A 10876-nucleotide genomic window follows, 5' to 3' on the forward strand; every position below is an offset into this window, starting at 1 on the left:
CTTTCTATTTTTTAGTAGAGACGGGGGTCTCGCTCTTGCTCAGGCTGGTCTCGAACTCCTGACCTTGAGCGATCCACCCGCCTCGGCCTCTCAGAGTGCTAGGATTACAGGCGTGAGCCACCGCACCGGGCCTCAACTCATTCTTAAATAATGTTGGGAAGCCTAGCTAACCATTAGAGGAAGAGAGACCCTAATACATCTTATAGCGAAAATAAATTTCAGCCAGATCAAAAACTTAACATGTAAGAAAAGAACCCCAAAACATATTAAAAGAACATATAGATGGTTACACACTGTGAGGATAAGGTAGGCTTCCTAGGTACAATATCAAAAGTAAAAACAACCAGTTTTTTAGTATAAAGGAAAGAGCCAGTAGATATGGCAACACAAAAGTGACCAGAAAAAAAAAGTGAATATAAAAAAACACCATAAGCAAAAATGAAGACCAGGTGCAGTGGCTCACACCTGTAATCCTAGCACTTTGGGAGGCTGAGGGAGAAAGATTGCTTGAAGCCAGGGGTTTGACACCAGCTTGAGTAAGAGTGAGACCTTGTCTCTATACAAAATAGAAAAATTAGCCAGGTGTGGTGGTGCACACCTCCCAGCTACTCTGGGAGGCAGGAAGATCACTTTAGCCCAGGAGTCTGAGGTCACAGTGAGCTATGATGATGCCACTGCACTCTAGCCTAGGGGACAGACTGAGACCCTGTCAAGAAAGGAAAGAGAGAAAAGAAAGAAAAGAAAGAAAGAAAGAAAGAAAAGAAAGAAAAGAAAGAAGGAAGGAGAGAGAGAGGGACGGAGGGAGGGAGAGAAAAAAACCACCAACTAGGAAGGAATATGTGCAAAATGCATCCATTAACAAAGGCTAAATATAAAAAGAATTTTTATAAATTATTTAGAAGTTTCTACCTTCAGTTGAAAATGGGCACAAATAGTAGTTTGCAAAAAAGGAATATATAAATGACCAATAAGACAACTTTTAACATGTTTGCTATGGTTTGAATGTGTCCCCTGAAGTTCAGGTGTTGGATACTTAATTCCCAGTGCAACAATGTTGAGAGGTGGGACCTTTAAGAGTAGGTCATGAGGGTTCTGCCCTCACAAATGGGTTAATGGAGTGATTGCTAGAGTGGGTTAGTTATTGTGGGAGTGGGTTCCTGATAAAAGGATGAGTTTGGCCCCTTTCCCTTCTGTCTCCCACATGTGCTCTCTTGTCCTTCCACCTTCCACCATGGGATGATGCCACAAGGAGGCCCTTGCCTGATGGGGGCCCCTCGGCCCTGGACTTTCCAAACTCCAGAATTGTAAGAAATAAATCTCTGTTGTGTATCAATTACCCAGTCTGTTATAGCAGCACAAAATAGATTAGAAAATGCTCTACTTCACTAGTAATTAAATAAATACAAATGAGAACAATGAGATAGCATTTTGTTTATTGAAGATAAAACTTAGTGGTACACTAATATATAATAGCAAGTAAAAGCAGCATCTATTACCACACATTCATTTATTACTACTACATTCATGTATTTACTTATTATAAGATCAGTCAACGACAATCACCCAATTGCACGAATATGCTCCCTGGCCAGGTGTTAGCAGGACAGGACTGTGCATGTTGACATGCTGTTGTATGACTACCATTGCAGTGTGACTGGCACCCCCCCAACAGAAACGCTGCTCCATTCCTGTGTTAGCAGAGCTCAGGGCAGGAGACTGCTGAGAGGTGCTCCCTTACCAGTGTGCACAGACCTAAATTGGTAAAATATTAGCTTCCTTATCAATCCCACACTTAAGAGGGTTCTAGATGGACACTGTGACAACAGGGACACATTCTAGGGCTGCACAAAATGAGCTGATCCTGGCTGGGTGAGATGGTTCATGCCTGTGATCCCAGCACTTTGGGAGACCGAGACAGGAGGATCACTCGAGGGTGAGTTTGAGACCAGCCTGAGCAACATAGCGAGACTCTGTCTCTAGAAAAAATACAAAAATTAGCCAGGCATGGTGGTGCGCACCTGTAGTCCCACCTACTGGGGAAGCTGAGGCAGGAAGATCACTTCAGCCCAGGAGTCCAAGGCTGCAGTGAGCTATGATCAGTCCACTGTGCACTCCAGCCTGGGCAACAGAGTAAGACCCTGTCTCTTAAAAAAAAAAAAAAAAAAGAGCCGATCCTGAGGCACAAGTTCACATCCTGCCAATTTACCAACAAGGTAAAACTGGGCACATAACTCATTTGAATGTGTATTATCAATTTGGTTTTTATTTTTGTCAGTTACACATGCACCTAATTTAAAGAGTCACAGCCGTCGCCATCCCTCATTCCATCTCTGAGGCAACCACCTTCAACTTTCAGCTCATTCTTCTGGTTTTGCCTCCATATCTCTAACACAACACACTAGTTCTTCCTGACCTCCAATATCATTATATCATCACTTGGTTTAGATGAGTAGTTACAATTTACACCATGATGATACTGCATAAACCCTATTCCCATCTGAGCCACACAATGTATCATGATAACTTTTCCTTTCCTGCTCAACTTCTTATTTCCTTTGGAGTTCATAAATGCTGTCTTTTAAATTTTGCTTAATTTTCTATTACTAATTCAACTCCAAATTCTGCCAAATGTCCAAATCTCCCCTAAGGCATTGCAGTGTATCAGGTATTGTGTCAACTCGAAAGAGACTCTGCTTTGCAAGCGTGGGGCCCAGCCTCCAGCCCCGACCTCCCTTCACCAGTGGCCCTTCACGCCTCTCTCCTGTAGAGTCCCCTGCTTCCTGGATCCATCGCTGCCTCTTTCTTGGTTTACTCCCTCTTTTTGATGGAGCACACCCTCAAGTAGCTTCCTAAGAAAGGGCATAGGGACATACATTTTTTCAAGCCTTATCATTCTAAAAAGGCCTCGCTCATGATTAATGGTTTAGCTGTGTACAAAAATCTGGGTTAGAAATCATTTAACTTCAGTATTTGGAGAGCTTTCATCCATTGGCATCAAGCTTCCAGTTTTGTTGTTGAGAAATTCGAAGCCATTCTGGTGCTGGTCATTTGTACATTACCTATTCTTTCTCTCTAGACATTCATAGGATCTTCTCTTTGCCTCCAGCGTTTTGAAATTCCCAGCGATGTGCCTTAAGTATGCATCTATTTTCATTCTTGGTTCTGAGCATTCAGTGGGTCCTCTCAATCTGGAAACTTGGATTTAATTTCTGTAAAATTCGTTTGGATTATTTCTTTTATGATTTTCTCCCTTTGTTCTCTCTTTCTGGACCTAATCTGTAGATGTTAGACCATGTAGACTGGTATTTTAATACTTTTTCTCCTTTTTTTCTTTCATTTTCAAGTTTTTCTTTTTAAGATGCAGTCTTGCCATGTTGCCCAGGCTGGTCTTGAACTCCAGGACCAACTGTTCTCCTGGGTTTTCCATGTCCATGGTTGTGTTTTTTGTTTCCAAGAGCTCTTTATATTCTTTAAGTGTTCCTTCTTTGTAGCACGCAGTTCTATCATGGTCAACACAACCTCTTCTCTTTCCTTCTTAAGGATGTCAGTGCTGGTGTTGTCTAAGCTGGCTCCTCCGAGCAGTCTCTGCTTCCTTCCAGTTGTCCTTTTTCTGTTTGTTCCATTTCTCCTTCCTGTGTCAGAGGCATCCCTGAGACGTCTGTCGTCCTGGCTCGCTGGAGAGAGCAGATCGGGCGCCTGCACCTCCCAGACAGCCTGGAAGGGCGCCTGCACCTCCCAGACAGCCTGGAGACCGACAAGGCTGTGGAGTGCAGTGAGGAGGCACTTGGGGCTGGCAGCAGCTGCCCGTGCCCAGGAACAGCCGGGCCTTGGTGTGTGCGGGCGCTCAGGCTTCGTTACAGGGGACTGGGCACCCGGGGCTCAGCTGTGCGTTGGAGCGGGGTGAGGGTGGGTAGCACATTCACCTGCGCTAGCCTGAGCTCTGGTCCCCACGCTGGTGGGTCCACATTGCCCCCTTGTGGACACTCACTGGGAGGGCCCGCACCAGCCCCTGAAGTCTGAGGTCCCGCTGGTGGCGCCATGGGCCTCAGGTGCACACCAAGCACCCCGCAGCCCAGCACAAGGTCTCTGACCAGGCTGGGCCTTGCATCCTCTGCTCTGCCCGGGCCCTTGGTGTCAGACGACCTGCGCTCTGCCCATGTGCCAAGCCACCCGAGGTACCTGCAACCACCAGTAACTGAACGCAAATCCTGCAGAATGAGAATTTTGATCAGTCAGCCAAGAAATGATTCTGGGCGCAAGTCAGGGGTCTTCCTCCAGCGGCGCTAAGGGTGGGCACAGGGTTGGCCATTGTGGCGGTGTGGCCTCAGGGCCCTCCCAAGGCCAGCCCCGACCCTGAGGGTCCTATTCCCACTGCTCTTCCACTCTCAGGGATCTGGCCCTCCCTGGGATGTGTCCTCACTGCCTGCAGCCCCAGAGCCAGCCCCACTTCCACTGGCGGGTGGCAGGTGTCCTGTCCCAGGAGGGTAAGAGGTAGGGACCCAGGAGGGAGTCCCCCTCCTCACACCACAGAATGGCGTGAGCTGGGTGACCCGGACTGGGATGGTATTGCCTGAATACTTCCTCACCAAACTCCAGAGACCCCTTCTCTACTTCCTGTGGCCTTCAGCCTGCCAGTAGCCCACCCTGGGCTCAGGTCTCAGACTCATAAATGGGTTCCGGGATTTTCTCTGCCTTGTCTGTCTCTCGGGAGCAAATGTGATGGTAGCTGCAAGCCACTCAAATACACCATTGGGGCCATCCACTTTCTTCCCACACTTGTCTGTTTCCCAAGAGTCCTATGAGGTGAATGGATGAGCTCCACACACAGGACAAGGGGCAGGGTGACTCCTAACTCGGCTGCACCAGAGGGAGGAGCGCCAGCAGGGCCCTAGCCACACCCCTATCCATGGGGCTTTGGGGAAGACTCGTGCCCCTCCTGGAGCCCAGCCTGGTCTTGCAGGTCCTCGCCAAGTGTCCATGGGTGGTCCTGGGGACAGGAATGTCTGGGCTCAATCTGTCCTGTCCCTCCAGTGGCCACTCCGCACCCTCCCCGGCTTGCTCCACTCCACCCACCCTGACTCCTCAAAGGAGGGCCGTCCAGTGTGGAGTGGGCAGGGAGGTAGACATGGTCTGCTCTGGGGCAGGCACCCAAAGTCATGGGGCAAAAGGGTGTGGCTGGAGGTGATGAAAAGCTGAGAGCAACCTTCTATCTACCACAATAAATAGTACACATTCACTGCAAACAGCCCTGTTGTCAGGGTCCCCAAGACAGCCCTCAGGTTCAGGAATTTACTAGGACTCCCAGAACTCAGACAAGCTGTCATACTCACAGTTTTGATTTATTACAGCAAAAGAACACAGATGAAAATCAGCAAAGGAAAAAAGCACAAAGAGCAGGGAGACCAGGTGGGAGCTTCTGTGTCCTCCCCTAGTGGATTTATACTGATTTATTCTCCCAGCAATCCCCGGAGTGTTGCCAACCTGGGAAGCTCACCTTCACCTTGGTGTCCAGAGTTTTTGTCAAGGGTTCGAGGCACGAGCACCCCTTTGGCTGACCTGAGTCACTGAGTCTCCAGCCCCTCCACAGGTCAAGTTCATATGTCATGACCCAAGGACCCCATCATAAATCACAGTGTTAGCCCAGACTAGCTGGTGCGGCCCAAGGTCCCCAGTTAAGTTATCAGAGTGGATATTCCAAGAGCTTAGCAGCTACCTCCTGAGAGCTGCTCAAGGGCCAAGGCCTGTTTGGAATGTGCAGGGTTTGAATACCCTAAGCCTGCTGAGTTAATCCTACACTGCACAAATCCAAACGAGTTGCAGAACATGAAAAGCAAATGCTCCCTGTATCAGCTCCCGCCAAACTCTATGCTGTGCCCGTTTGTGGACTCACCCAGTTCTGCGTGTCTGGCTCCTTCTCGTCGTCTCGTAGGTTGCAGCTGAAATATCACCTCCTCTCTAATCACTCTCCTCAAGTAGGTGCCTCCCATTTCTCCTTCTTAGCCCTTTAGTTGTTTCCTTATATAATTTTTTCCCCTTCTTTTCCTTAAACAAAATTTCCTTACTTTGCACTTATTCTTGTTTTGAGAAGGGATCTGTCTTCACCATTACAATGTTTGCCCAGGAATCCCCAGTGTCTGGCCCAGGACCTGAATCTGAGTTGAAGGCATGACCATGTTGAGTACTTCCCATGTGGCCTTGGTGAATATTTATCGCATCAGTAAGTCAGGTGTTCTTGGAGGTTTGTGATTCCTCATCCATGATTCTGAAATCCAAAAAGCTCAGAAACCTAAAATACTTTCTTAAAGTTGGTGCAAAATCTGACCTGAACAGCTATAAGGCTTTTCCCGATCTTTATCTCATTTAGTTTGAAGGGTCATCCTGTCTCTGCAGAAATCTTGATTTATCTGGTTTTGTGCTGTACCATGCCCCAGTGGGAGCACAAAGTAATATTTCAGTTATTAGTTTTCTATCGTTACGGAACGAACTATCCCAAATGTTAGCAGCTTAAGACAACAGGAAACATTTATTACTCCAGGTTCTGTGGGTCAGGACTCCAGGAGCAGTTTATCTGGGTTGGTTGTGGCTCAGGGTCTCTGTGGGGTCAATCTGTTGGCTGGGGCTGCAGTCTTTCCCAGGCTTGACTGGAGCCAGAGGATCCAATTCCAACGTGGCTCCTTCGCCATGGCGGGTAAGTTGATGCTGGCTATTGGCATGAAGGCTCAGTTCCTTGCCACAGGGCTACTTGCGTGTCCTCATGATATGGCACTCCCTCAGAGTGAGTGCTCTAAAAGAGGGCAAGGCAGTAGCCAAGATGTTTTTTGTGACCTAGCAGCGGAAGTCACATGCCAGCACTTCTGCAGTAGCCTATTGGTTACAAAGATCAGCCTTACCCAGTGCATTGGAGGGCACCACACAAGAGCATGGATATTGGAAGGAGAGATACTTTGGGATGTTGGCTACCCCAATTATATGTACCTATTTGAAACCCAAAGATTCTGATTTCCAAAACATATCTGGCCTGGAGGGTTTTGAGTGAGAGACTGTGGATTGCACAATGCCTGTTTAACAGTTGAGGGACCAGGCTCAAGGGCACTTGATGACCTGCCCCAGGCTACACATACAGCAAGTGCAGTGAAGACTCACCCCACCTCTAACAGTTCCGGGCCCAGTGCTACTTCATTTCTTCCACCCCTGTCCCTGCCAATTCGGTATGAAGTCCACAGCCACGTGGCCTGTGGGCTTGCCACAGGTACTGTGCTGGGCAAGGGTACACTCCGTCCTCCAGTCCCCACAACACTCCTACCAGGTAGGGAGGGCACTCACTCGACCTTTTTTCTGCTGAGAGGAAGCCCAGGCTTTGACAGGTAAGAAGGAGCCTTCCATAGCAGAGCCAGGTCTGCTCAGCCCAGCATCAGCGCCACAAACACCTGGCTGGATGTGGCTGCGCTCGTAGACTTGCCTGATTCTTAAAGCTTGAGTGTTTTCCTGGACTCAGCGCAAGCATGGCTGTGGATCATGTAAAGGGGACGAGGGGAGGACGAGTGCACACACACAGGGAAGAGAACCCTACCGGATCCGGAGCAGGGGACACCCAAAAGACCCCATGTGTGCTTGGGCTTCACTGTCGGGGACACTCGGCTGTGGAAAAACGTTAAGCGACTGTGTGGGAGGTTGTGGGGAGGAAAAGGATGGAGAAGCCAGGATAGGAAAGGGCGAGCTCCCTGCTGCCTCTGCTGTCCCGCCAACCCACACGTGCGACATTATAAAGGGGTGTGCAGGGGCCTGGGGTCCTGCTCTGGGCCATGGCCCTGTGCTCCGGGTGGGGAGGGCACCTCTCTGGACTCTGTCCCATGTGACCGAAATGACACGTGCTTGGCGCGCTGGAAGCTCGGCTCTTGGAACCTCACCCTTTTCCTGTTGCTGTTTGGCCCCGGGGGCGGATTCGGCCCCTCACTCAGGTCAATATCTGGCGGTCGTCTTCGACTCCTTTGTTTCCCATCAGTAGCTGCATCAGAGGCCGCTGAACACTAAACCCCAGCTACAGCCGGGGTCCGCTCCCCGACAACTCCCCAGATACAGCGGGGATGGGGGCCACTGGGACAGGCCCCGCAACCGCGGGTGCGCGTGGGGTGGACCTGAGAACAAAGGTGCGCACGGCAGGGGCGGAGCCGGGCTCTCGCGGTGGGTAGGGCCGGGCTCGGGGCGGGGCCCGGCTCTCGCGGGGGGCGGGGCGCGCCGGGAAAGGTTCCGGGAAGGCCGGCAGCCCGGCGGGCCCGGCGCGGAAGTTGCGCGGACGCGCGACTTCCACGCAGGCCGCGGCCATGTCGTCCTGGGACGCGGGGTCGGGCGGGCGGGAGGGGACCCCGCGCGCAGCCGCCGCACTCTGCAGCCTGTACCATGAGGCTGGGCAGCGGCTGCGGCGCCTGCAGGACCAGCTGGCAGCCCGGGACGCCCTCATCGCGCGCCTCCGCGCCCGCCTGGCGGCGCTCGAGGGGGACGCGGCGCCATCGCTCGTGGACACGCTGCTGGAGCAGGTGGCGCGCTTGCGGGAGCAGCTGCGGCAGCAGGAGAGCGGCGCTGCAGAGGCCCAGTTGCGCCAGGTGCGGGGCTGGCGGGGCGGTGGGCTTGGGTGTGCCTGTGAGGGGCGCGCGTCTGCGAGGGGGTGAGGGGCCTTGGTTCCGGGATGTTGTGTTCTGGGGTCCCTTCCAGTCCTCACCTGTGAACGTGTCTTTCGCTGGTAGCACTTCAGCTCTGTGCCTGCCCTGGTGACAGACAAATCCTTTTTCCTTCTCAATCCTCCTTGTCACTGATGTTACTTTACGTCTGTTTTTTATGAAAAGCCATAAGCGCGAGAGAAGTAAGAGTAACAGTACTTTTGTGTAACAGTTATTTGTGAGGGCCCCAAACATTTGGGTGAACTCTGGCATCTATTGTTCCATTTGGTTCGTGACTATTATCCCAGTTTTCTCAGGAAAGAAACTAAGCCTGCAAAAGGTGTAGCCTGTGAAAGATAGTTTTTGTTTCCAGGATTGGCCCCACAACCTGACTTTAGAGAGAAAAAGAAACATACCTCCTTTTCTGATTATAAGAGTAATTTTGAATATCCGAAAAATAAAAATAAAGAATAAAAAAGCTACCTTAGTCTCACAATTCAGGGATAGCTAGTGTTAATGTCTTGACATGGTTCCTTCCTGTTTTTCCTCTGTGCATATGGTATGCATACACTTGGCATGGTTGAGTTCATGCTGTCTATGTGGTTATGTTGTCAATATCTGCATTATTTAAAATACGTTCAGCAGCCAAATGTCTTCCGCATTCTTGCTCTCTCCCTCTTTCTGGAAGGTGGATCATGACTCATCAGAGAAGGGAAATTTGGAGGTCATCTTGTCTGTGCCAACAGATTTTAGTGTTGTGGACACCAAGAGCCACAGATGAGTACAGAGCAGGAACCCAAAGGGACCGTCTAGAATTCATTGCCAGAATGTTGATGGGAGAGTTAGGGGATATGGGCACCTCACAACCAGAGCAGGATTATACTCGCAGTCTGGTGGCCATTGATGTTCAGCTCACGTGTGTCCTCAGTGTCCTCTATATTTGTGGCCACTAACTGGGAACTCATCGCAGGTCCCTTGTGGCTCCAGATAGAACCAAGTCCATGGTCCCAGCATTACTGGTCCTCCCACTTCTGACATGTAGGTTTTGTTTTGGGATCTTTAATTAAGGAGCATTTTAATGATCTGGTATCTTATGCAATTATGTTTTTATTATTCATCCCAACATTCAGTCTGAGGTCAATCACAGAACCTGTGGAAGAATGGAGAGGTTTATCACGTCCTAGAGGCTGTGGGTTCACTGAGGTAGCAGTGCAGAGTTAAAGCCATCGGAGGAAGCAAGCTGTTGGTAGGTTGCTCTCTCCTATGGCCATGTCAGCCAGCCCATTAGGAACAGGGACCCTGGACCAGTAGGGACTGAGAGCTCCCGGAGAGGATGGTGAGGCTCAGAGGTATGGAAGAACTGACCACTGCATCTGTGGCCAGCATGTGATGGGGCCAGATCAGGCCAGTGAATTGCGGCCCTCACTGTGGCCATAGTGGGACCCAAGACCTCACCTCATCTGTAACACAAGGACTGGTTGGATAACTGTGCAAACCTTCTTCAGTTAAGACTTTCTGGAATATTGTTACTACTCAACCCCATCCCGTCACTACCCTGGGGACTGGCCTCACAGGCCTAGCCTGGTCCTGGCATATTAGCCCTCTTTCCCTTCCAACTTTTCTTTCCCTGTTCTGGCACACTCTTTATGGAGGGCAATAGGGTAGGGTACGCCCTTGACAATAGGCTGTGGTAGTTTTTGTCCTTACTCTTTGCCTTGCTCCCCCACCAAGCTCAAGCTCTTCCAGAGTGAGGAGGGGTCTTGCTGTCTCACTGCTTCCCCAGGGCACATCTTGATGGCTTGACACATGCAGTCAGGGCTCAGTGTACTGCCTTTCTTATAATTCCTATTTGCTCCTGTTCTCTCACAGTTCCATCAGCTCTTGGTATGGGGACAGCCATGAGCTGGGCTGCACCCTCCAACTAGGCACCCTATAAGGTCTGCTTGGGAAGGAGAGAGAAAGGGGACTATACTGGGTTAGACTATATCTCCCAGAATTCATGTCCACCTAGAAACTGACTTTATTTGGAAATAGGGTCTTTGCAGATGTAGTAAATTAAAATGAAGTCGTACTGAATCAGGGTGTGTCTTAATCCAATGACTGGTGTATAAAACGGCCATCTGAAGACAGAGGCAGAAATTGGAGTCATGTGTCTATAAGCCAAGGAATGCTGGAAGAACCAAGGAAGGATTCTTCCCTAGAGTGAGCATGGCCCTGCTGAC

General features: G+C 50.2%; 1 protein-coding gene across 2 annotated transcripts in view; it reads left to right on the forward strand.

The window, feature by feature from the left end:
* The first annotated feature begins 7309 nt into the window (after positions 1–7309).
* Positions 7310–10876, forward strand: part of TNIP2 (TNFAIP3 interacting protein 2) — a 15506-nt gene continuing 11939 nt past the window's right edge. For both annotated transcript variants that reach the window (XM_012655062.1, XM_012655063.1), the window contains exon 1: positions 7310–8600. In XM_012655062.1, the coding sequence (XP_012510516.1) occupies positions 8322–8600 (279 nt within the window). In that variant the 5' untranslated portion in view covers positions 7310–8321. The remainder of the gene's footprint in view (positions 8601–10876) is intronic.

This window comes from Propithecus coquereli, unplaced genomic scaffold (genome assembly GCF_000956105.1).
Source record: "Propithecus coquereli isolate 6110/MARCELLA unplaced genomic scaffold, Pcoq_1.0 Scaffold459, whole genome shotgun sequence".
NCBI lineage: Eukaryota > Metazoa > Chordata > Mammalia > Primates > Indriidae > Propithecus > Propithecus coquereli.